A 27,061-nucleotide genomic window follows, 5' to 3' on the forward strand; every position below is an offset into this window, starting at 1 on the left:
GTATCAGGAGGATGCAGTGTAGCCAGGTCACTAGGGCCACCCTCAAAAACCAGCACAAGCCAGTGGATTTTAAATCAGCATTTCAGACCTTCACGTTAGGAATTGGAGGGGGTAGACCAGTAGATCTGACCTTTGGAAAGGGCAGGGTTGAATAGATATTTTCTTTTAAACCACTCCAGGAAGAAAGCACCAAGTGTGCCTTGATGTGCATGAACAAACTTCAGCTCATGCCAACCCTAGTCAGGACTACTTAAGATAAAGCAATGGCAACTGCAGCTTCTTGCTGTTCTCTGTGCTGGTGCTACCCTGTGTGACCTTCTCAGGCAGGAACAGCATCAGCCCTATTTCAGTTATGAAACAAACCCTGTCAGAGTTTGGGCTTTTGCTATGAAGATACATTTTGTGTGGGGGAGGGTTCCCTCAACTTTAACCCATACAGCAATCTGAGGTTGGATTTATAAGTTTAGGAAATAGAAACCCAAAGCCTGGAAACCTGCCCTGTTCTCACTAATTCATTAAGGTGCATTAGCACTAATGCTGGTTTTGCAAGAACACACTCTCTTGTGAACAGCAACTATAATCTGGGGAATTCTGTCAAGATCTGTCACAGCAGAGGACAATATTAAATAGCATGGGTTATCTGCTGCTTACTTTCCAGACACCTGTGATGCTGTTTTGTCTAACCCTAGCATTGTTCACTGTATTCTGAACTCTCCTTGGAGGCAAAAGTCACTAGCTGCAAAAATAATTTCTCCTGCTTCACATGCCATTTGCTGTTCAGTTCTCCAAATTTCTTGCCCTCCACAGTCTCCAGCTTGCCATCAGGCATCTCCCAACAGATCTCTCTTTGCAGCTCTGCAAGCCAGAATTGAGTGGAAATGGTGTCAAGCCAGCAGCTCCCACACTTATGTGCACACAGGAGAGGCTATTCCTAACACATCCCAAGTTAGGGGTATACAGGACTCTGGAGTGCTTTTCCAGACACTCTCAGTACATCAATTTGAAGGAAAGAGTGAGATTGTTACCCTATGCAAACGACTTTTTACTTTGAATCAATTGTTGAGTGCTTTTACACTTGATAAAAGGTGTCAGCAGAACAAAGTAAGGCAATATTTCAATTTATTTGATGGCTATATCATTATCTTAAGATCATTTTTTAAATTTCTTTTATATATAATGGACCTAATCTTGTGATTTTTCAGAGAAACTTGTTATCCACACAGGGGTCACAACTGGACCACTTAGCACTAGATATTCTTTTTAGGCAAAAAAAACCCCAGTTCAACATAATGCTTTTTCCTCCTCTTTTTTCTTTTCATTTAAAATAGACTAACATCCATCACAGAACCATCTTCTCTATGCTGCACGCAAAGTGCTCAAATGTCATGAGCAATAATGAATTCAGGGGTTTTCTAGTCAGAAGGAACAATCAAGACATTGTTTTCTTCTGCCTTCTTCACTGGGTGCTCATACTGCAGGGAAGAACAAAAAAAAAAAAAGGTAAGAGAAACATCACAAAAAACTTATACAAATATTGAAACTGCTCAAGATAAGAAAGTGCAAAGCTCCTGGAAGTATTTTTAGACTCTGCTCTTAATTCTCAAGCACCAAACCTGGAACAAGTGCTGCAAGATGAGCAGCTGCCATGACACAAGTGCTCCTTTCTCAGCCCTGCTGCTCTTCAAGTGTCCTTGTTCAGGAGCACCTGTGTCCCTCAGCAACTCATAATGCTCATAATGGAAACATTTCCCTTTGCAAAGGCTCAGGGTTCCAACTTTAACTTCTAAAATATACAAGCCATTGTTTTTCAGTATCTTTTCTAATATCCCAGGCCCACTCTACTGTGGTGACCCACATATTTGTTCATTCAACACTGGAAGCTTTCTCAACCCTGTGAAAAGCAGACATCCCACACATAGCAGTAATCCATCAGCCCTATTGCAGAAATGCTCAACTCTCAAAGCCATCATATCTGCACACAGACCTGGAACAGCAGCAGTTGCAAAAAATACACATCCATGTGATGGGGTGAGCCAGATGGAAACTAAGCATTGCATGACAGTTAGCAAAGTATTTGTCCTAATTTACAAATTAAAAACAGGGCATATAATAGTGATTAGACTCTGGAGAACTTAAGTTCAACAGAACATTTAACCAGGATGTAAGTTGAATAAAAGATACTACTTTTTAAAAATCACACTTGAATACATCAATGCTAGAAGGTACCAGACCTAAAGCAGCAGATGAGAAAAAGCATGCAAGGTGTTGTTAGACTGCAGAGCCCTTAGCCACAGGTTGTCATGATGCACAACTCCAAGGGCAAATGCATTGAGGGTCACAAACTACACAGAAACTGCCCCAGACTGTGAACACAGGAGAAACATCACCACCTGATGGCCCTTGTCTTTATCTTCTCCCCATGGCAAGTACTGTTTGACCTCTTTGCCTCAAAGACTTCTTTCTCAATGCTTCCAATGCATCAGGACCAGAAGTCCCACAAAGAACCAGCCCCACAAATCAGCCAAAGTCTTGCCCTTCCAGGACTTCAGTTTCATTTTCTCACTTCCAACACCAGTAGTCTGGGCAGAGCTCAGTCCCCCAATCCATAGGAACCTGCCTTTGTATCACACATACCATTGTGTTCTGGGCAGCATCAGCAAAACTCTTGGCTGTTTCACCCAGGGCTGAGTCAACAGATTCCACTCTGAAAGAAAAGTGATTTTAACTGGTTCTTTATGAAGCAGTTACAGGTGAAGCTTGAGCAGATATATTTGACACCAAAAATAAACCCAAGAATGGCAGGATTTTGCTCATCAGCATTTATGCCAACTGTGTCTTTTACACAGGAAATGATCACCTCTTTCTACCTCCTCTGACCCCTGGACACAGTCATGTTGAGAGGGTGCATTGCACATTTTTCCAGATCCCAGTACAGCTCTCCTGAACAAGGTTCCATTCTTGCACAACTTCCCAGAGTTCCCTCATTACATTCGAATTCCAATTGAAAACCCTCACAAGGCTGCAAAAGCTCAATCAGTGGACACCAAGTGAAGATGCCCTACTAGGTTAAGAATCTTTTCCCATCCATCAGCAAGAGTACCAAACCAGCCTAACCAGTGCCCTCTGTGACCATCAGAGGATTTGTGAGCATGCAGGACAGCTGGCAGAAACATACCTTTGCTTTTGCTCGTTGCAGAAAGTATTCAGTTTGAGCAGCTGCACATTCCAGAAATCCTAGGAAGATCCCCAAAGAAAACCCCTGTTACCTGGGAAGGAGCACCCTTTTGGGCTGGCACACAAGAAGCTGTACACACCAGTGCATCCTTTTCCATGGCTGCCAAAATTTGAGTTTCCTTCTCAAGGTTGGCAAGCTCTTCAACAACAATCTTCTGGAAGGTCTCAAATTTATTCAGCCTAGTGATGGAGAGCAGAAGCAATTTTGCCACTTCAGTGTGCAGTCACACATGGTGGACAACAACCCCTTCAGCACTAAACCTACCTTGAGGCAGAAGAAAGTGACACTGCTGAGCTACATGGGGCAGATTTGTTCATGGATATGTCTTGGAGCATGTGAATAGCTGCATCATAGTCACACTGCAGATAAATATGGCTCAATAGCCTGTCCCAAATAGCAGCCAGTAACAGGGGACTGGGACAGAGAATACAAATGAATTTCTAGCACAATACTTGCACTGCATGCACTCCCTGCCTGCAGGGAGCTCAGCAGAGATTTCCTTCCTGTGCTGAAGACCTCTTTAAGGTCCCTTCCAACCCAAACCATTCTATTACTCCATGTTGACACAGTCTCTATGGACTTTCCTGCCATGGATTTAATAAACAGTGTTGCCACAGGATGGCAGAAATTTCTAAACCTTAAGAAATGTTGTGGTTGCAACATCCTTATTGACTTTGCCACCATTCCCAGCTGCCACTGAGGTAGGGAAAATTTGGCATGGCCCTGCATCCACTATCCTGTGACCCTAGTTAGACCCAAGTTACTTATTTGGCAACCAAGCACTGAAGCCTCTCACTGCCATCTACCCATATCTTCCACCACAAAACATCACTTTTTTTTTTTTTTCCTTTTGGAACTCAAACTTCTCTGTGCACCTTAATGACAGCAAATTCTGCTCATAGAGGTCCCATTGATACCAAGGATTTTTCACTTTAAAGACTACTACCTCATACTACATTTGGTCCAAATCCTAAGAAGTCAATGTGTAATAGATACAGAGGACTGATAAACTTACAAGGACAGTATAAGATGTAAGTAAGTATCTCGCTTATACCAAGTTCATAAATATTTGAATTGATTTTTTTATCTTGCTCTTATCTAAGAAATTCAGGATCTGAGAGATCCCTTTTCTTCTCCACTTCATTAAGAAAGTCACAGCCTGGCTTCTTTCTTAAAAGACTTAGAAATAGAAGATACTAAGTTGATGACAACCAGAAGACAGTCCAAGGATTGCTCCATCAACTGCTTGTAACTCAAGATTGTTTTGCATGAATTAACCCATCCTCTCATCCTACAGGAAAATTAGGATTAATCACAGGAGTTATACTTCTGAAACTCTTGAAAAGAAAAAAAATTTAGAAGGACACATATAAGCTATTTTACCATACAAACCATAAGTGCAATAACAAACTGTCAGGTTGGCCTTCCCTATTAACCAAAATTGACACAAAACTGAAGCTGTTTTCAGCCAGCACCAGACCACTTACCTGCACTTGTGTATCTGGTTCAGCAGGGCAGACAATTTCTTCTCTGAAGATCTCAGGGCATCCTGTGTGTTGCTCTCAATCCTTTTGTACCGGGACTAGCCATGGAATGCAGAGTTAGGGATAGGCAATGGCCCAAGCCAAAACCTATGAGTCTAGCTTGCAAAACCTTCCCCTGGAAAACAAATTCCTCTGCAGGTTGCTATTCATCTTAGAAGAAACCATCTTAAATCAAATTTAATCTGCAGTAAGATGACACACATTGGTGCTGCAGGTATGATCTGATTTAATTCAGTCACAGTAGTTACATCAACAAGCCTTGATGCAACCCATGAGACTTTCAGGGCAGTGTTGTGTTAGGAAAAACCTGATTAAAATTTCCTTTTTGCCTTCCCTGTAACACTTCTCGGAATATACAAGTTCTGTAGAATACTTCTAAGAGCTCCAGACTAAGAGACACTGCTGCCAAAGCCCTACTCTTGAATACAAACTAAAGACAGGATATTTGCACCAACTCTCCCTGAGATAAAGAGGTAATTTCACATAACATGATCAATTGCCACACGTGTTGAAAGAAGTCACATTACCCAGAACAATTTCTTCAGTTGGCCAATAAAGCCTTCAAAGGCAAAAATCACTCCTGAATCACTCAGATCTTCATGAAGCATCTTGGAAAAGAACACATCATCTGTGCTAGCATCCATTTCCTGACCTAGGAGGAAGCATACGCCCAGTTAGCATCATGCTGGAAGAATTCTGGAATATAAACCTTCCTGCTGCTGAAGGGATTGACATCCATGTCAGCAACAACTTCTGTTTACAGAGCTGGAATTTGGGGCTGCTTCTTCTAGAGCTCACTAGCAGGAGGGAAACTGGCTCAAAAATCCCCAGAGAAATCAGCAGGGAAGGACAGGCACAGCAGAGCAACGAAGAGCTACTTACAGATACTAAGGCAAATGCACAGAAAAAAGGCAAAAAATTGTCAGGCCACCACCATTTTCTGTCTTCCACTTATGCATTGCAGGGAAAGCCTGGTCCTCTCGTGCTCGGAGCAAGCAGTATTTTGCAGTTACTTTGTTCATTACTTGTGTGGCTTTTTTTCTAGTTCCTGTGCTGGATGGTTTTTTAATAACTCTGGAAAAATCACTCTTCAGATAGACTAGAAAGTGTGGATGTCATGGAGCAGCTGACTAACTAGAACCTAAATTTCCTTATTCACACTTCTGTATCCACTGTCATTGGCAGTGCTGCAATACCGCCTGCTAATTTTGACTTTTGGAATTTGGAAAAGTTGGCCTCTCTACAAATACATCTCTTCAAGCTTCCATGTGACTATGATTTGTACCACAAGAAAAGAAAAGCTGAGAGCACTTAAGCACTTCACCTTAGTTATCAACCAGATTTTACCTTTCTGGATCTCTACTTTCTCTTCTACTGAATCAGAAATGTTCTTCGGTGCATGGTTAATCTCAGAAGGCAATTGAATTTTCTCCAAACTAGAAAACTTAGGCTTTTTTATGACGGTGCTACTCAATATATCTAGAAAGAGAACAGAAAATATTTCAGAAGAAATTTGTTATTTTGCAGTGCCTGCTCAAGGAGAAACCATCACTGGAATTACCAATGCTACAGAAGAAGAGGCAGGTTTATTTTATGGTCTGGCATCACATAGGACAGGATAAGACTCTGCCTGCAAGCATCTTCCCTTGCAAAAGCAGGGAACTAGTCTGCCTAGTGTTATAGAGGTATTTGGAAAGCTTCCATGTCTCCATCTTAAGGATAATTTCCTTTCTTGGCCTTCTATTCCCACCATAAAAAACCCCTGGTGTCCAGTTTCTGCCTGTTCCCGTTTCCAACCCAAGTTCTCAAACTGCTTATGAAGAAAATTTTGAGAAGAAAATAGAATCAATCCAAACAATTCAAATCAAAGCTGCAGCCTCTACTTTAAGGCAAGTTTGTTAAAAACCAAATAAAGTAGACCTCCATCCTTTTGTCTCACTGTGCACTTTTTCTGAACTCAGCAAGTTGTCTGTTTGACAAATCATCTCCCTGGAGTCTCCATGGGGCAGAATGCAAGGTGGTGAGGTCCAGAACAGAGGGGACAGTCAGACCAAGAGAAGCACCCTGGAATAGATTTTGCGTTCACAGAGGGAGTTCAAATGGAGTCAGAGACCACACCTGAAATTTTTGAGCATAACTCTGCTTGGGCCTTTGCATGGCAACAACCCCTCTCCAATTGTAAGGCTGTACATCAAACAGTGACAAAAATGAAGTGTTATTGGAGTGAAGGTGCATTTAGAAAATGCTAGATAGGTAAAAGATATACTGGGTACACAAACAAAGCCAGCTCATGAGGAAAAGGATTCTTTTCCAGACCAAAACATCAGTGACTCGCTTCACAGACACAACAGTAACTCAGACTCTTAGAACTACATCAGCAGTGAGAATTATTACAATGAAAACAACGCCATTGCTGCTTGACTTGCTTGAAGTTCAGTGGTTTCCAAGCACAAAGACTGTGCTGCCCTTTTGAGTTAGTTTATGAAAGTTCAGTTTCATTTAAAAAAAAGGATCCTGAAGTGCCACTTACCTATTAAAAAAGCTACAGTAGTAATAAGCATTGTCCAAGTTCCCATTTAACAAATGCTTATAGCAATTGTTTACATCTATGTTCTTAGGCATAAAGAAAACCAACAACTTGAAGGGATGCTTGTTTTGTTTAAACTGAAGATGCAGTCCACTTTTGAAACATTAAAAATAATATTTTGTGTATCTCTTGGGTCATTAGCTTGTAAATTCCCATCTACACTACAAGTTCCTCTGTAATCAAGGACAGGTTTTAAGAGTTAGCAGTGAATTCTGGAATGTATATGAAAGCATTTTACCACAATCTGTCATGATATACAAAACAAAGAAACAAGATTCAGAAAAAAAAGTAATCTCAAAAAACTCAGTGTTAATTTGTCTTTGAAAGAAAAATCACAGCTTTGGCACCACCTCTTTCTGCTTTTAACCAACTTTTATTATATAACTTTGTTATCAAGAGCAACAAACCTGAGTCCTTCCGCTTGGCACTTTCTTCCTCTCTCGCTAAGTTGCCTGGTGTACCATGAAACATCTAAAGACAGAAAGAAAACAAAACAAGAAGGTGCCCACCCTGCAGACAAGCTGCCAGGGACTTGTCTAGTTACAGGAAGCAAAGGGACATGATACACTGGCTTCGGGTAGAGGCAGCCAGACAGAAGGCTGGAAGGAGCTAAGCACTGCATTCTGCACCTGTGTGGGTTTCTCCACGTCGCTGGAAGGGCTCCTGGAAGACACTTCAAGTAGCACTGGACTCCCTCTAATGTCCTCTGAGAGTGTTTCATCTGTGAGAGAGATTAACAAATGGCACAGGCAATAGAGTTTGAATCCTGCATTGACCAGAAATCTCAATTTAATGACACAGAAAATAAAACCCAAGCCCTCTACCCTCTCATCACATAGGGAAGAGGTGGTGCCTCAGACTAGTCCAAAGGCTGCTTTCTTGGTGGCTGTCAGTTAAATGCATTCCTTCACCTCTCATTAGCACCAGCTTAACTTCTCCTTGTACAAGAGAATATGTTCACAGACAGTATCTACCCCTCAGAGCCATTACAGAAAGAAATATCACAAGGCAAATATTTATGGAAAAAAAATGTGAATGAAAAATTGCAAAATCAAAAGGAAAAATCCACTACCAAGAAAATTCATCCAAAAAGTACAGACCCACACATATCAAAACTTGTAATGTACTGAAGATTAAAATAAAAATACCAGCAAGATCTACAGTGGGTAAATCATCTCTCTTGGAGCTAAATGTGCTTTTTTTCCTTGGCATCTCCTTTTGAGCTCTTTGCCTTGATTCTCCCTCCTAAAACAAAACAAAGTCTAAGCATTATTTAAACATTACTACAGTAGTAGGGGTTGGGGTGTTGTTTTGGAGGGAGAGTTTTGGATGACTGGTTTGTTTTTTAAATACACTAAGCGTAGATATAAATTTAAATAATACCTAATATATTGATGGCTCTATCTAGCACCAAAGGAGACCTATGCCCTGAAGCTCAATGCATGCAAGAATTCTCCCTTTAGGCATTGGATACGTACATTTGATGATGTTTTTAATAAGCAGAATAGAAGCATTGTAGTCAAGAAAGAGAAGTTTTCCAGGGGAAAATAAAAGCACTACTAGTTCTGGAGATTTTTTTCCCAGACTTTCTGTATTTCAAATAGGTATGCACAAATATATACACACACGTATATATTTGATATGCAGCATGTAACACTCATTTCTATAGTGTTTACCATGTATTCCTAAGACTTCCTCTATTAGACCAGTAGAGTCTCAACAGCACTTAGCAGACATCTCTCTCCATCAGAACATTTGAGAATTAAAATAACATCAGTTCATTTAATTCTCACTCATTAGTACACATTATTGGTATAAAATGCTTTTTCAATCTGAGGCACTAAAGGATAACACATTCTTACCTTCTTTGACTCGGAGTCACTGCCACTACTTGCAGAAGATACTGGAAGCACTGCAAGAAGAAAAGCTACCCTGGGTACTGGCAATGTAAAGTGTGTACTTTAACCAGTCAACTGAGTTAGTCACAATGCAAACCTTTTCAATTTTGGTTTTCTAGGTATTTGCAGGATAGAACTTCACAACACTTCCATTAAGTTTCAAAAAAACACCTCTCTCTAATAAAAAGAGATTCAACAATGCAAACATACACAACTCACTGCATCCAGGGCAGCCAAAAATAAAAATTTAAAAAAATTTAAAAAAAGGCTCAGCATCTTGTCTGACAGTCCTCAAGTCCTGGGCAAGACGTGGGCTGACACTGAAGTGAGAACAACTACCCTGGAAATCCAGTATAAAGAATAATTTGAAGCTCAACTTTCTTTTGCTTTCTAATCTGTTGAGAACCTAATATCTCCTGAGCAAGCATAATTTCTCCATGAGTGAGAGAGAAATATTTCATCTTATTCAGGGCAATTTGGTTTCCATTTGGTGATGACAGCAGCAGACAGCCCTGGAGCGTGGCTGTAGGGGAGGTCTGCTCTTGGTCAGTTCTCCCACTCAGGAGAGGCAGGATTTGGTCAAACTCTCCTTTCCCAAACCATCACAAGCATTTGCTTTTCTGCAGCAGAGGACATCATGCACAGCTAAGTGTCAGTAGGGGACTAAGTTTACCTTTTAATTTACTTTTCACCGTGTGTCTTTTTCGGGTATAGTCAGATTTTGGCACCAACTGTATCTGAGAGTCAAGGATCCAGCTTTTGTCACTCTCAGCAGGGCTTGTATTTTCATTGTTGCTTTCAGAGAAAAGATGTTTCCTGTAACTAGACTAAAGATACAATTAAGTGCTGTTCACTCAGAAGCCCCTCAGCTATTCCATTTCAGCTGCTACCAAGTTATCCCATTTCTTCCTCCCCACAGTTTAACGTGTAAAGCTGTGAAATCTTCCAAAACAGTCTCAGCCAGCTGTTGAAACAGCTGTAAAAAAACACCAAGAGGTAGATTCTTGTATTTTGCCAGCATGGGTTTGTTACAATATCCTCCCTCCTTGTCTTTCCCTCTCTCCTGCGCCTAAAATAAGAGTACTCTTGCAGGGAGAAAAGCCTCAGCATGTCTGAGCTGCATCCAGCAGCACATCAGAGGAAACAGGTAACAGAGAATTCACTAGCTGGTCTGACAGTGATGGTGCATCCTGAGCACTCCTTTCAAAATGACAGACAGAGCATTTAGAGACTACCAGAATCACATTCCTCCACCTCTGCTCTGGGTAGGCCTTAAACTTCAGCTTTTTTTTGTGGGTCCACCAGATTTGTACAGGTAGAAATAGACAACATTCAAATAGGAAATAATTGAAGGCTCTAGGGATGCAAAAGCATAGACAACCTACCTGCCTTCTCTCAAGACTGTTTAATTCCTTGCTCTTGCTTCGTGTTTCATAAGTCCTGCCAAGTAACACAAAGACCCAAGTTAAAACAGCAAACATAGCAATGACACCACAGCACTGCAGAATAGTCATGGACAAATAGAAGTGGCAGGAAGAACCAAACTGTTCAAGAGCATAAAACAGCCCAAATTTTTCTTTGCCTAGATTTCTAAAGTAGCAATTCAGGGATACCTAGATTTTTAAAAATAAAAATCAGCAGTTTTTAAAATAAAGTCATCTGCATACACAGAGGTGGCAAGTCCCTGGAAGTTTGTTATGACTGGAAGGCAGCCAAAGCAAGGCAGGGAGTTTAAGCATTTTTCAAAAATTACATCAGTCATTTTGCCATGTGATCAGAAAAGGATGATTTTTAAGAGTTAAAAATCTTACTATTGTCAAAGTTAACAGGAGTCACTATTCTCTCCAGTAACCTTTATATTCTCTGGTATTAATTTAAATATTAGTGTCAATAACATCCACAGAGTGTGGTAGCTAAGCAAGAAACTTCTGTATTAGAGAAGTCACACAGCCTCTTGCATCATAACTTAAAAGCTATGAATTCTTATTCACACAGCAAAAGGCTCAAACACTGATTGTATAATCTTGTACCTCTGACTTCGTGAAGAAATTTTCTGGGCAAGAATTTTGTGTTTGGCTTCAGCAACCTGAAAGCAGAGAGGTGTCTTAGAGTCCAGTTGCCCCATAAAATACTCTACATATTGAAGATATATCAGAATTCAGAAGGGAAACAGATTATAAGTCCTGCTCAAAAGTTCCACCTTTTAATGGAATGGGATTTTTTGATTGAAACAGTGTCATAAATTATAATGGACAAACATTTGAGTCTTAAGCAGAATTCCTTTCTCTTTTCCTTGGTGTATGAATCATGTTCATTTTAAGCACCAACACCACAAGTCATGTCATTTGACTCAATCACTGGCAGCAGCACTGTAGGCAGAGTGCAGGGCCCCTGGACAGCCCTGGAACAAGCTGCTGGAGCAGGGTGCCATGGAGCAGGGATTTATGCTGACACCCAGTGGCAGTAGCAAGGATTGGACCACGTCCAATTTATAGTATAGAGGAATTTGGGGTGTTCCATTCAGCACCATTGCCTCACAATTAGCAGGTGCCACTGACTGCCCTCACACCAGGGAAGAGGCTGAAAGCCAAAAGGTTTGAGGTTTGTCCAGCACAGCCACCTTGATGGAAGCCATCAGGAACAAGTTCACACAAGTTCACAGCTTCCTGGGAAAGCCCACATTGGGCAACCTTTTTTTTTTTTTTTTCCCCGCCTCCCCCCCCCAAGAGTCTGCAAATATAAGTCAAGCAGAATTTCCAACAAAAGTTTTGTGAGGACTGAGTTTTTAACCAGGAATTCCCAGCTTACAAAGCACGGATTGAAGTGGATTTTAGTCTCTTCTGCTTAGCCTTGGAGGACAAAGCAAATGCTCAGCAATCTGCTTTGGATATTCAGTAAAACACAGAAGTTGGCCGTCAATCACATCCTTTGGCCTCACTGAAGCAACAGCTCAAATGCCTGTTGGTGTTATGATGCATTACCCACCACAAAATTCTCATAGTTTTTAGCATTATCACTCAAAAAAAAAAAAAAATTCCATTTCCACTATACAGAGAAAACCATAAAAAAACCAAATCTCAGATTCCCAGTTGTCTGTCTTGCTATAACAATGTGTCCATCCTTACAGCATTTCTGCAGCAAATTATATCCCTTGCTTCAATAATAATACTCCATTAAGTGCTGAGCTTCTGTCTCAACTTTACCTTTTCATGACTTGGGGAATCTGAGTTTTCAAAGTCATAGAGCTTCTTTCTGCAAGACAACATAAATATGGCAATGACACACAATAGTGAAGAATCACCCTATAGAATTTCATTAAGGATAGGGGGGGTGATAACATGGGTTCATTCTGAGCCCCCTCTCCTCAGATACCTTATATGCCTAAAAATACTGTTTTCTAAGCTTCTAAAAAATACTTGCTCCTTTTCTACTTAGTCTTATTGCTGTCTGTCTTGATTCTCACCCTTTTAATAGTAACTCTTTTAAGAAATATTCAGAACATAACCTATTTTATGTAGAGGATATTTTGTTCTTGCATCACCCATAATAGTAGGTAGGAAGAAGCAATAAGTGGAAATACAATATCAGAAGTATTTTAAAAATTCTATTTAATAGCCTTTTGAAAATTCTAGTATTTAATATTTGTTCTCTAATATCTGTATATATCTAGATCTTGTTTTCATGTCTTCCAACATTTAAACTGAACTGTACCTTTACAGCTTTCCCTAAATCATAACTATTTCCAAAAAATCCTACAACAATTGCTCAACACACAGTACATCTTTTTACTAGTAAAGCAACGGGAAGACTAAAGAACTGAGATCCTCAGAGCTTCCCGAAGGAAGCAAACTCATTTCCAGACAGAACACTAGAGGGAGCAGAATGACCAAGCTAAGAAGTTCTTCACCTCGACTTCTACACTGCTTCTCCTGTTCCAAAACTGGTATTTGCTACATCTAATAGTCTTAAACCACACAAAACCAAAAACTTCATGAAGCCCTGCATCAAGTTTTCTTATTCTTACCTACAGTTAGTAAAAAAATTCGTCTACGAGAGAGTAGGCTGAAGCAGGACCCCCATGGAAGCAGAGATCCTCACACAGCTCATTTGCCCACCTGCTCAGCAGCAGGCATTAACTTGAACACAACACTTGGCAGAGCACAGGAGGAAGGCTCAACAAGGCAGACTCCCAGTGCCACAGGCTTCATACGGCCCCCAAACACTCAAGTGCTTGTTCCTGCAGTGCCCCCAGCTTTGAATGCAACAGACAGATGTGTGGGTGTGAGGGAAGGGGACAAATCAGGCCCATCCTGAAACCCTAGGATACAGGATGCCAAGGAACTGGGACAATATTGGAGAAAACTTACTTGTTCTTGAAAGAAGCTGGCATTCAGAATTTAACTCACTGGAGGATTATGGTTGGGAAAGGAAAAAGCCAACATGCCATGATATGGTATCACAGGGGTAGAGGGCATTTTTGGCAGACTAGGGTTAGTCTCTGAGATCTTTGTCATTTTGGGGACCCAAAGAGTCCTACAGAGACAAGTTATGACCCTTCATGGCCTCAAACTTGTTTTACTGCCTGTTCTAGGCACAGTCAGGCCATCTCCCATGAGGACCCCCTTCCTCCCTGAGTGCTAGAAAAGGTCTTAAGTGACATGGTACACCAGTTCCAGTGTGGACACAGGGCTTGTGTGTCATACCTGCCTCCAGCCCTCTTCCTGGCCGAACTTGTTTTCCTGTTTCTCTTTTCACTGGTAACATCCTTTGGAAAAGAAGAGTGTTGCAGGATCTAAAACAACAATACCAAAGTCATGTTCTGATTCTAGAGCCTGCCAAAAGCAGAGAAAAGGTGTGCCAGGAAGCTTCCTTCCTCTCTCCACAGCAACTTTCCAGGTGCAATTGTTGGCTGCAGTACTTTCCTACCACAAAGTATGGGATGTACAGAGCTGAAATTGGGGGGCTGTGAGAAAGTAGTTTAAAAGCTTAGAATTCACTGTGGTCACATGCTACAGGCAGTAAAAAATATTTTTAAAAAAATATCTTAAACTAGCACTTGGAAACACAAACCCAAGAATAGTCTAAAATGCGATTTCTTAGCTAAGCACCCAAGCTCAAAAATATTGCTTTGGGAATTTAACTTCTCCCACATAGTGCACTGACTTATTTTTTTTTTTTATTACATGGACACACCGATGGAACTTTCCAAGTGCAACTACAGATTACTTTCACTAACTCAGTAATTTACCAGGTTGCAAGTTGCTACATGGGAGAGCCATTAGAGCCCAGATACAAAACTGAATAAACATCTGTAGAATTTCAAGCCTTGCATCCATTCAGGAAGCAAACATTCCCTCTTGAGATAGGTGTGCAAGTCTTGTGACATGCAAGCATGTCCCACACACCACTGTACTCCTGGATACAAGCACAATACATTGCTTTAGGGCTGTATATATGGTGAATAAACTCCAAGGAGCTTGAATCATTTGGCTGGGCCCCTCTAGAATGAGGCAGCTGCTGCCTCTGCAGCTCACTCCTGGTGCTAAGTGGCACAAAACATCAGGTCTGACACTCTGTGGGCTCAGGACACCACCCAATGGCATGAGTGGGTCAACCCATCCCAGCTGTCTTCTCCACCAGAATGTCTCTTCCCAACCCTGTATCTCTTCACTCAGGGGGACCCCCAAGGCACATGTACCTTTGACAGAGACTCATCCATAGGTTCTTCTTCTGGGGGCTTCTCACTGGGGACAAGAGGACACGTGAGGGAGCTGCTCATCTAAAGACCAAAAGTTTGTGAAGTACTAAGAGGGGGAAAAGAAACAACAAAACTTGCACAAATTAGCACCAAAGCAACTGTTTTTACACATAGAGAAGAAAAGTAATCAATAGCTCTACAGAAATCCAGCTCCTTAACTGCAAGAAATTCTGTCTTGCAATGGTCTGGGAAAAAAGGTGAACTCGAGCCAAGGGGAATTCAAGCTCACACCATCTTCCACAAAGTCATGGTGCCCATTATGAACAGCCTCACATTTGGCAAGCTCAGGTTTCACAGATGAAGTTTAACTCTCTGTAAATCTGCCCAGTAAGCTCACCTTGCATTTAGACTAAATCCATGATGAGAAAAAAGTCATACGAAGGCAGCTACCAATCTAGTAACCAAACATCACTGTTCAGCAACTCCAAAGTACTGTAACTCCAGGCAAACAGCCTTGATGTCCAGGTGGCAAAAAATTTTCTATTTAATAATTGATGGAACAACCTCAAAATTGCATGCATTAAAACCCCAAGAGAAAAAAAAAAAAATAAACCAAACGCACACACACAAAAAAAAAAAAAAACACAAAAAAGTCACTTTGCAACTTTCTGTCTGCAAGACACTCACCTGGGCTTAGCTTTCACTGCTGGAGATGGAGTTCTGGCATTTTTTTCTGAAGAAGGCAAGGAAACTATAGTTTTACCCTCTGGAGCTACTGTGAAACTTTATCTACTTTTGCTGTAAGACCCACAAAAGCAGAGCCTTCAGCATGTCACCTGGGTGACATCTAACTGGGTTAGATTTAAGGTAGCCATGCCTGACCTTGGTTAGCATCCTCCAGGTCAGTCTGCTGGCTCACTGTAACCATGGCAACACCAGGGTTGACCATATTCTGCTTGGAGACACGAAACCATGAACAAAACATGCATATGATCCATAGAAAAGTGGGGGCTTTTAGGAACAGATTTTTTTTAGTGGCAGCCTGTGGCAAGAGCTGCATGGCAGGTTCCTCATTGTCTGCACACAAAAACCTTTTAAGTTGTAAGTGACACAATGGGTTTCTCACTAAGAGCATCCCACTGTCCTCTTATAAGAGAAAGTAATTTTTTTATTATTATTATTATTTAAAGCAATTTTGCCAAAATTGCAGCTCTGGAGACTATACTTGATCTGAATAGATACAAGCAGTTTTCTTTCAAAGAAGGTTTTAATCATACCTGTAAAAAAAAGCAGACTGGAGGAAGGGAAAGGGGCACAGTCATCATACACCAAAAAACTTACTGCTACAGTGCCTGTTAACTGCTGCCTGTGCTGAGAGGTTAACTTGTCTTTTTGAATCTCCATATTTTCAGAGTTTGAAGGATCTTTCTTCCTCTGTGCATTAGAGGGCACAGGTGTTTCTGCAGAAAAGCAACCAGGGTCAGAATGTCATCCCAATAATTGAACACACTACCCCTTCTTTCCCTTCCCACACATGCACACACAAATTGCAGCAGTACAACCTTCCAGGCACATCTCAAGCTCACATTTAACAGAAAAAACCAAAGTATCCTCAAAGCACCCAGTGAAGAACTGCAATGCTAAGTAAACAGCATATAAACTCATTAATACTGAATGAATACATGCAAGTTTATCATCTCACTACTTGTATTGCTATGTTGACTCCTAAGCTCTGCAAAGCATTGAGCAAGCTTTTGTCTGACTAAAGCAGTGGGATCTTCCACCATTTGTTTCTCTCCACTGAATCTCTCTCAGGCACTGCAAATTTTGTTTCCCTGCAGATTAACTGCCTTCTGCCCTTTGTACCCCTTGATTGCTTCAAGCAGCACCTCTGTGTGCTCCAAGGTAGGCACTGACAAAGGAACTCCTAGCTCATCTGCATCTTCAGGAGCTGGAGGACTTCCATTCTAGCTGGTTTTGGGCTGTAACTGGAGGAAAATGGGAAGCACTACTGAAGAAGTTACTGCCCCAGATATTTAGAGCTAGAAAGTGGCTCTTAAGCATTCACCTGGAGAAATCTGAAATGTGCAGAAACTTAGAGAAAAGTAAAAATCTCTTTTTAACATTGTCACAGAAGGAATTTTAACTATCCTCAGAGCTCTTCAAATATAATTTGTTTTCAAGACAGTGGGTGGTAGCAGTAGGAAGAGCTGTGATTTCACAGCCTTAGAAGATGTGGAAATAACTGTCAAGCAAGTTAGACTGAAAAAGGATCCACACAAAAAGTCATCACTCTAAAACCTGAAATACAGCCAGTTTTGCAGCAAGGACAAATATCAGCCTTTAAAGTTTAAAGATCACCACAAAGGGGAAAAAAAAAAAAACCAAAACAAAACAACCAAAACGCCTTCCAAAAAATTTGATACAAAGTCAATCAGAAAACGCTTCCTCAGCTCAAGACTAATTTTGATCATGCACACCCCTTGTTTTTTTGCTGTAAGCAGACTTGCCTTAAGGCTGTGACCTACTGTTTATGGGGACTTGCAGAAGAATTGCAGTGCAAGAAAAGGAAAGAAAGGAGTCACTCTCTTTTTCTTGGCAAGTGCTGGGCTTAGACCTTCCTTTGTGTCAGACATAGAAATGACATCTATCGATACTTCAGGTTCCAAATTACCTCAACAACCACCGAATTTAGAACATAATAAAACTCTGCCAAATGATCCTGGAAGGAGATGCCTTGCAGATGCTCACTGGCAGCACAGGAAGCACCACCATGTTATGATGGAAAACTTAATGTGCCCAATTCTAAAACAGAAAGCATTGGCTGTAGGGTGGTGAGAATAAGGAAATAAAGGCTCTTCCAGGTGCAGCTAAGAGCCTGTCCTGCATTAAGGCAGACAGATACTTTTGTAGCTGGAGCACACACAGAGCCCTTCAGCACAAGGTATTTACAGCAGTAGGTCACCTCCTGCAGAGGAGCAAGAACAGGAGAAAAGTGAGCCCGGGCATTGCTTATTTTCTTTCTTTGTTTTTTTTAAGTGAAGTGTAAACTGTGGACTACAACTGAAAATGACAATTTTAAAACAGATATTTAAATTTAACAAAATAACGGTTTTTTTAAAAAAAAAAAAATCACCTTCATTCTGCATGGCTTCCTTCCCAGTGTGAACAGTCTCATCTTCAGACTCAACTATCTGTTGGTATTAATTAATCTCATGTGAAAGTGGTCTTAAAAAGAGTAGTCCTTATCTAGCAAAGCCAGCTGATTAATAACAAAACTAACAGCTGCTAATTCCCAGCAACAAATCAGAGGATACTAATTGAGTTGATAATTTTGAAAGGTCTTGGCTCCTTTAAGGGCAAACAACAGCCACTATATTATGGTTATTTATTCTCATGTAAGCTTTTCTGCAAAACACTACAGACTGTGGATTAATTACAAATCAAAAGTTAACTATAGTAACATTGGAGAGGAAAAATAAATCACACATGATTTATATTTTTACATCAACTAATACAAAACATTCAGGTTTTAGAAATACTCTATTCTTTGTCTTCAACTCCTGTCTACAAAGTCAAAGACTTACATTTTTCAGCACACCTCCAGATTTTTGTGTAACAATTTGCTCATCCTGTGCAATGTAACACTTGGAGCCATATATAAGAGCATGTCCATACTTAAAGTTACACAATTAAATGCCATAGGCTTTATTCTCTACTTCAGAAACCCAGGAAAAATTGTAACACAAGTAATTAATTAAATCATTTTAACCTTCCAGCTTTTAAACCATAAATTTGAGTACCTTGAAACTTCTTTTCTAAAACACTTAATTTCTCTTCCGGGTCAAAGCTTAGAAAATCTATATTGACTGTCATAAATCCACAGTGGGAAGAAAAATATATAGTAAAGAGGCACAGAGAAAACAAAGAAACCACAGAACAAATCCCACAAACCTGAATGGTTTTGTCCAGTGCAAAATATAGTTAAGAAAAAACCCGTATATTGGAGCTTACCATCAGTTTTTCATCTCCCAGGACTTTTCTAAGTACACTTAATATTTCAAACTCAGCACTGAAAATCAGTTTGACTTTTGTTACTTCTGTTTTGCTAAGAACAGCAGGTACCATCATCAAAATTTTAACTATTTTTTGTCTATCCTTCTCTGTGTAAAAAAAGAAACAAAAACAATCAATTACATTTGTTTTGGATCAAGACATTCTTCTCTTAACCCAAAAATGTCTGAGTAAGTGGGATTTTTAGAACAGTCTTTTACATCTTGCCCTTGCAATTCCAGTTACTCTCTTTGCTCATTTCTTTCCTGGTGAGTCTTGGTGATGCTGCTCCCCAGGACACCCAAAGCTGACACCTCAAGCTGTCCTGCTTGGGTAGGGAGGGGAGGTCATTGTGCAGAATGGGCTCACACACAGCCCAACAAGCAAAGCTAGTTCAGAATGACCAAAGGACAAGGCAGGGAGGAAGGACAAGAGACAGGAAAACCTTGGTGAGGGTGGGATTTTAGGTTTACTCCACGTGTCTCACAGATCCCCAGCCAAACAGGATAATATTGTTGGAAAAATCTTACCCTTCACACTGTAACTGCTGACATTTTCTTTTGACAGCCTCACAGAGTCCCAAAGAGCTGCCTTTGAAAACCAAAGTCATTGTGTCAGAAGAGCTGAGTGCCCACTGGCTTAGGCTACCCAAGGCCACCTGGGATTTGCTGTTACCTCATCACAATCCACATAGAAAGTCACACTCTGGCTGCCAGTATTGAAGTCAATCCAAAACGCCTCCAGTTTCTCATCCGATGGCTTCTTCACCTGGGGAAGAAGAGTGGCACTCTTGTTCCCCAAAAAGCCCCACAATTTTCTTTAATGAGACAAAACTGGAACGTGTTACCCTATATAAAGGTCTGTACACACTACAGAAACAAGATCACCCTGTGGGGTGCAGCCCACTGCTCACCCAACCACACCCATGTCAGACCTGCCTCCACTTCAGCCAAGGGAGAGGAAATGCTCACATGTTTGTGCCAGGAAAGGAGCTGGGGAAGCTCTGTTTCTGAGCATTTGAAATCATCAGAAGCAGTGCAACCAGCTGCCATCTACTTGGGTTTGATTCAAAATGACCATCAAGAATGGTGAACAGTTCATTCAGCTGGAGAGCAGAGAAGCAAACTGCAGGATCTGCAACTCTTCTCCAGGGGCATCAGGCTAATCCTCTTTTCTGGCAGTCTGGAAACTGCCAGTCCTCTGCCAGAGGACTCCCTGTTGCCCTGTCCTGTTTCTTTTTAGAACTCTCTTCTGTCATCACCATGAAGAGAAGCATTGCCTCTATCACTTGACTGATACAACAGCAAAGTCAGCAGCAGTGAGCTGGGAGCTAAGTGACAAACAAGCAAACTTCCCAGCTGGAACAGAAGGTTACACTCCACGCTCCAAGAAATCGAGCTCATCCATGACAAAGAGGCACAGGGAGTAAAACCCCAAACATTTACCACAAAAAGCAACATTTCAGCAGCCATAACACTGTAGGGAAGGTGAGAGCTTTAAGGGCTATTACCTCATTCATGTCAGCAAAAGCAGATATGCAAGGAAATGAGAAGACTCTAGAAGAGAAGTAGACTTCATATGATACATTCAACATTAGAATCTGATTTCAATTATTTCATTTTAATAAGATTATTAACCAATCTTACAGTTTTCTAAAAGTAAATTAAGCTTGCATAAACTAGAGATTACAGTATTTTAGTAGTGATGCATTATCTTTATTGATTTGACTTTCAAAAGAATCACCATAAAAATGCATACAATTTCCTTCCTAAAAAACAATTTCATTCTTCACATGTGATGTAAACTTTTTTTTTAATATAAGCCAACCCATTTTACAATCCTATTTATTTCCCTCTGCAGTAATGATGGCACCAAGTTATTCTGTTGGTTCCCACCTTACCTTCTTTTATCTCCAAGCCTTTCATTTAGTAGGTTAAGAAATTTTCTGCAGTCCTTCAAGAAAAATCACACATTATTAAAAAAAAAAAAAAAAAAAAAAATTCAGGCTACTTTTCCTTTGCAAATAGTTATTCTATGGTGTAGAAGAATTATTTGCTTTGTAACCTCTACTGTGCAGCAAAAAGCCTTAAACTGGTCAGTGGGATCCCAAAGACCACTAGGAAGAAACACTACATTTACCACAAAAGGTTGGACCAAACTTAAGACCAGTAAGAATTCAAATATAAACCCTGCAAATTAACTTATTTCTGCATAATTTATATTTTTATAGGTAAAATAACTTAGAAGTATGAGCTATTTTAACAATGCATCATTTAATATTTACCATATTAATGGGGGGGGGGGAAGTAAAACATGCCATCCACAAAAACCTTTGTGTATTTATAAAATCAGTTTTGTAGGAACTTCTTGCAAGGACACCCTGGCTTAACTCAACCAAAACCAGCCCCTATACAGACTTGTCAAGTATGTTGTTTTCAAAATAAGGACCCTCACCGTCTCAAATTCTCGATCCTTGATCTCCTTGAAAGCTTCAGCAAGATAACTATCTTCAAACCACTGGTGAACAAGGTCATCCCTCCATTTTTTTATCATTAACCTACAAAGTGCTTCTGAAAGGGCAACCTGAAGGTCATAATCTGCCAGGTAAACACAAGCACAGGATAAATATCATCCCCCCGACGTAACAGAGGGTTATAGCATTGCTGCTCCTGCAATTTTATATTCCAGTCACATCCATTCTCTAGCCCCAGTTTCCCCTAGGAGAACAGGGAAGGGTAACAGCCAAGTGTTGGCTCAAGCATCCTCAGGCCCCAGCTCAGTGAGATTGAGGTAAGGAGAATTGCAAAGCACAACACACAGGGAGATGTGCTGGAGATTTGGAAAGGGTATGAGAGCAGAGACTCATCACTAACCCAGTAGGATTAGGTCACCTTCCATATACCATGGTAATACTCTGCAAAGTGTTATCATTAAGGTAAAACAAAAAAGATCTTGCTCAAGGGGTCATTAACCTTGTTAACTAAATTTTGTCCACATCATGGCAAAGCAACACAAATTTAATTTTTTTCTGTAAACACATACGTAAAGCTGATCTAATTACTTTTCTACATAAATCAGTTTAACTTGTCTGATTAGTCAATATGCATTACTAATACTAACCAGAAAAAGCTAATGCATTGCTGCCTTTAACTTTTTTTATTTTTATTTTGTTAAAGCACATCTGACTTTCCTCCCTAAAAATCAACTCTTGACAAGGAAACGCAATTTAAATTATAATTCATCTATAATAAATAAGCAAATGAGATAAAGCTGTAGAATTTCTTACCACCAACTTCCAGTATAGTTTTTGCAAGGTCTTTCCTGAAACAGCATAAAGCCACAAGTTAAAATGGAAACAACTAGCTCCTAATGCAGAGAATAGAGTATTCAGGTACAGAAAGTGGAGGGGAAATCACGTACGTGAGCAAGCATATCTCCTCAGAGAGAGGGAACTTCTTTCTCTCCTCCCGTGGGAGACTGTCAAGTATAGAGTTGAGGGTCCTCAAGGCCTTTTCCCCCCCGACAAGAGAAGGGGCAGAAAACAAAGGGAAATAAATCAATAATATTGTTTCACATCTTTCATGCAGTTACAGAAACTTTCATGCAAATGTATCCAATTTTCTCCTCGCAGTAAGAATCTTACCTCCAGATGCAGAGCGCAGCCAAGATTCATTTCTATCACTAGGCGCCCTAGTTCAGGCAAAAATAAATTCACTAGCTCTTTCTTCCCTAGAAAAATAAATCAAAAGGTACAGCTAGAAATTGGCTACTGTCCATATAAAAAGAGCTGAAGCAACTACAGTTTGTGTTGAAGGAATAAGAACATCCCAGCTATAAGTTCATTTTAGAACAATACTTTGAGACTAGCTAATCCTAGACACAAAGGGAAACTGATAATTTCCATCTAAAATTTTGTCAAAAATCAACAAAGCAAACCAATAAGGTATTAACTAGAAGATGCTTGTGCCACTCTGCTCCCACTAGAAGAAGGTGCAAGGATAAATAAGCACACATTACCGGACCCACAGTGCAGTACCTCATTTTTACATGGACTGTGAGCCTGGATGTCTGGTCACACAGGTATTATCTGAAAGCACCTTCTCCCTCCTGCCCTAATGTAAAACCAGCTGCAGCCACAGAATAAAACCTTGCTGCTGAAATGAGAGACAGCCATCCTTCTGTCGAGTTCAGAAGGCTGAAGGAGTTACCACATTATTCTGTGGAGATAGCTGCCCTCAGTAAGGGAATGACATCTGGTGTCAGAACAAACAGATATGCAAGAACAGACTGTCTAGACTAAACTCCTTTCAGAAGCCACTTACTCTGATCAAGTGAAATTCTTGATGCTGACCATTTAAAAAAGATACCAGAGATAGAATATTTTCAGCATGTACAGAGCAAGAAAACAAAGAGAAAGAAAAAGGTTTTGTGCTCCAATATAAATGTTAATTAAAATTAATTGAAATCAGCTGGACAACTTAAAAAATATATTGCAGAGAGGAAGTACAAAGCTATAGAGCAAATAGAAAGGAGACAGTTCAAGCAGAATTAAGAATAATGCTCCCAAGAGTCAGGATATTAAGGAATGGAAGGAAAAAAATTACTGACCTTCATTACTGCATTTGCAAATCACCTGATGGAAAGAGTAAAAGAAGCCTTCATTAACACACCACCACCCAAGAACAGCAGTACACAAAGTACCAAGATATTTATGCACACCCTCCTCACCCCCCAACTTTCAGATGCTAAATAACATAAAACAGTAGCTCACCCACATCAGAATAACATAAAGCAGTAGTGTACCCACATCATAAAAAGCCACCTGATCCAGTATGTCACATATGGTCACCCTGATCATACAGGCTGGCAATATGCAGGGGGGGTAAAGGTAGCCAAGCACCCACTTCCCCCAGGGATTTCAGCAGCACTTAAGAGCATAATGCCCACAGGTTCCCTGGAAAACCCACATCATGACATCGTTCTCTTATTTTTATTACACAGGCAACAAGACTGGAAGTAACAGCTTGAGGAATGAAGTTAAAAAGCATTCTTCCTATTACAAATGTTACATCACTAGGCCTCTAACATCCTTAAAACCATGAACATTTAAAGTTGAAACCTAAATGAGAGTTGTAAGCAAGTTAGGTCATTCTTTAGAATTAAATCATCCTTTTTAAACAGAGTAGGAACAAATTGCCAGGACCACCTCAGCAAACATGTTTGCACATAAAGTGCAGCTCAGTGTCAGTCACTTGTGGGTTTTAAGGAGAGCTTCAGCTCACAAGCTTTTATTTACAAAATGCATCAGAATTTCTTGCAAATTTTTCTACAAAGACAAATGTTTCAAGTTAGAAAATAAGAAAATGCTTCTCCTAAGTGTGTCAAATCTCAGTCACATCCCACTCCTGGACACTGCCCAACCACACCACCTAGGCTTTGTCCCAGGCTCAGCCCTAGGGCACCATGTCCATGCAGTTACTTATTTTCTAACAGGAAACTGTGAACAATAGCTATCTTATCCCATAAAGGCAACCCTTTTGTCCCATTAAATGTACAAACATACCAATGCAGAATCAAAGAAGTCTTCAAGCAGTAACATCAAAAATTTCTTCTCATTTGGGCCGAAGACAGTCACAAATGCTCTTGCTCTTTCAAACCAAGATACCAGGTAAAAGTTAAAAGAATGAGTTAAAAACTGGGAAGAGGAGTTAATAATCTGTCAACTATATATATCTAAAGAGTTTTTTACTCTTTAGAGTAAAAAGAATTTAAGAGATCTATGTTAAAGTGGTTTTTACTCTTTAAATTTTTGAGTCACATACTGTGTCAAAAGCTACATGGCTTTAAGGAGTTCAAATTTTGCTAGGATGACATGAAAAGTACTATTTCCCCCTTACCCCCAACCCTCCTTTATTCTCCTTTCTTGCCCAAGGCACGTACTCGTGATGCTCAGACACAATATTTGCTTCTAGTGGCACCAAAACTCCTACAGACATTTCTAGAGGACAACAATTCCCAGCAAAATGCTGTAATTTTTTCCAAGCTAAAAACGTTAATACTTCACAATTTTAAACATTGCATAATATCACACACAAATATTGAACTAGAAATCTATGCTCCACTGGAAGTACAGAGCTCAGACTGGAAAAACTTATTAATTTATCTCCATACAGGAATTTTGAGCACTGTATCCCTGAAAAGCACAACTACAAGGCAGGAATACAACACTTTGGACCAAGGATTCCTCAGTACAACTCTGCTAACAGAGAACATGTGCTAGCAATTCCCTGGTAGCTGTGTTAGATCCTGGTGTTACTCATCTTCAGCACAATTGCATTTCTGCTACTACAACTATCACCAGCTGAAATCAATATAGTGCCAGAAGATAAAACACAGTTGCAGATTAAATGCACCTGGTTTGCTACATATCTAGAGAGGGACCTTCACAAAAAATCTCAGTTTTTAAAAATATAAAAGCATAAATTACTTATCAATTCTAATACTAAAACTGTATTTTGCTGGAGCATTTAAAATGCCTTTAGAAAGTCTATATCATTTCACTAATGGGACTCATAGAAATTAATCTTCTCCTTCCACTATCAGCTTTAAAAAAAGGCCAAACAACCCAATCCTTTAAAACAAGCAATAAGTGGAGCCATCAAATTGGCTGCTACATGAAAAGAAATAAAAGATAGCAAGCATTTTTTCCTGCTCAGCTCATACAATATATTAAAAAAATATTTTGTTTCTGTGTGGCCAACAAGCCATCCTCTAGTTTTCACTTCCTTGGAGTTCTTTTTGTGATGCAAACAACCTTAAATCACATTAGTAACTTGTATACAGTATTATACTTATCTTTGTTACCAGCCCTTGCTCAATAAACAAGCTCTTCCCTTCTTCAAGATCACTTTTAAGGTAGAGCTGAATACATTTCAGCAGCAGTGAAACATTCTCAAATTCATTCTTGTCTAGCTCCTACAGAAACACAGAATGCTGTGCATCATTAGCCTGCTACCCCTGAGCTGGGTATGAGGATAGTTGAGATTATTTATGGTACTTGCCTTCCTCAGTGCTTTGTCCAGCTGGTTAAAAAGCGATTCACTGTATTTCTGGGGAGGTTCTACTTCCTTCTCTTGAAGCAGTTCGTGTATTTTTTGAAACCCCTTCCCTTTAAAGGCATCAATGAGCAGTGATTCGAGCTGTAGAGGAAGGGGAAGGAAACAATTAGTGAATAAAATAAGCAGACATTGAAACTACAGCAGCACTAATGAAAAAATACTTGCAATGCTATTTTAAAAGTTGCACGTTTCTATTTGTTTTACATAATTTGTTTCTCTACTTTCATTTTACTACTACATCTGAAGTGAAACATCAATCTTAACGTCCCAAAGAGACAGCACCCTTGAAACTGAGTAATCTTGAAAGATACTGAGTAAGGAAACAGGCAATTTAGTAAAACCAATTTGTAGGTCCCAGGACTATTACAATAATTTCGTCCCACTTACTAAAGAAAAGATTCAGAGAACTGTTGCACTTCCCACATTAAATAAAATAAATAAGTGTTCTTGATTATGCCATATCCATTTAAGAAATGCACCTTTCAATAAATACATATATATAAATAACAATATAAAAGATAAGGATGCATTTAAAAGATCCTTACATAGTTTTCTGCTCTGTCTGACATATTGCCACTCACATCTCTATTTCGTTCTTCACTTTTTTCTTCCTTTAAGAATGCAAAGAAAAATACAGAAAGAAAAACTTTCTTTTTCCGTCTCCCCCTCCAAAAAAAAAAAAAAAAAAAAAACAAAAACCAAAAAAAAACAAGAGAAAACCTAACCAAAACAAACTCAAACATGTTTCCTGCTCACCTGGGCCATGGCACGGGGCAGAAGGAGCGGGAGCTGCTTCACGCCGCGAACCGCTACTGGACACACCCGCGCCTAGGGTGGAGGGAGACCCTCGCCAGCCGTTCCCACAGCTCCGAGCGCTCTCTTTTCTCAGCAGACCCTCACTGTAGCTCAGCAGTGCGAGGCAAAAAGG

General features: G+C 40.1%; 1 protein-coding gene across 1 annotated transcript; it reads right to left on the reverse strand.

The window, feature by feature from the left end:
* Positions 1-304: 304 nt before the first annotated feature.
* Positions 305-26,740, reverse strand: SYCP2L (synaptonemal complex protein 2 like). The gene is made up of 35 exons (XM_079300825.1): positions 26,679-26,740; positions 26,077-26,214; positions 25,871-25,990; positions 24,579-24,683; positions 23,624-23,648; positions 22,659-22,744; positions 22,436-22,524; positions 22,302-22,336; positions 21,470-21,612; positions 20,916-20,968; positions 20,526-20,571; positions 19,691-19,783; positions 19,546-19,606; positions 18,977-19,125; positions 18,099-18,156; positions 16,304-16,422; positions 15,845-15,914; positions 15,650-15,695; positions 14,963-15,008; positions 13,968-14,029; positions 12,468-12,516; positions 11,295-11,350; positions 10,650-10,704; positions 9,938-10,091; positions 9,229-9,278; positions 8,515-8,611; positions 7,996-8,087; positions 7,774-7,837; positions 6,127-6,258; positions 5,307-5,431; positions 4,723-4,817; positions 3,315-3,414; positions 3,176-3,234; positions 2,635-2,704; positions 305-1,472 (listed from the first exon to the last, which is right to left on the reverse strand). The coding sequence occupies exons 1-35, from the start codon at positions 26,700-26,702 to the stop codon at positions 1,413-1,415; spliced, it is 2,826 nt and encodes a 941-aa protein (XP_079156951.1). The 5' UTR covers positions 26,703-26,740; the 3' UTR covers positions 305-1,412.
* Positions 26,741-27,061: the final 321 nt, after the last annotated feature.

Source organism: Erithacus rubecula, assembly GCF_903797595.1.
Source record: "Erithacus rubecula genome assembly, chromosome: 3".
NCBI classification, from domain to species: domain Eukaryota; kingdom Metazoa; phylum Chordata; class Aves; order Passeriformes; family Muscicapidae; genus Erithacus; species Erithacus rubecula.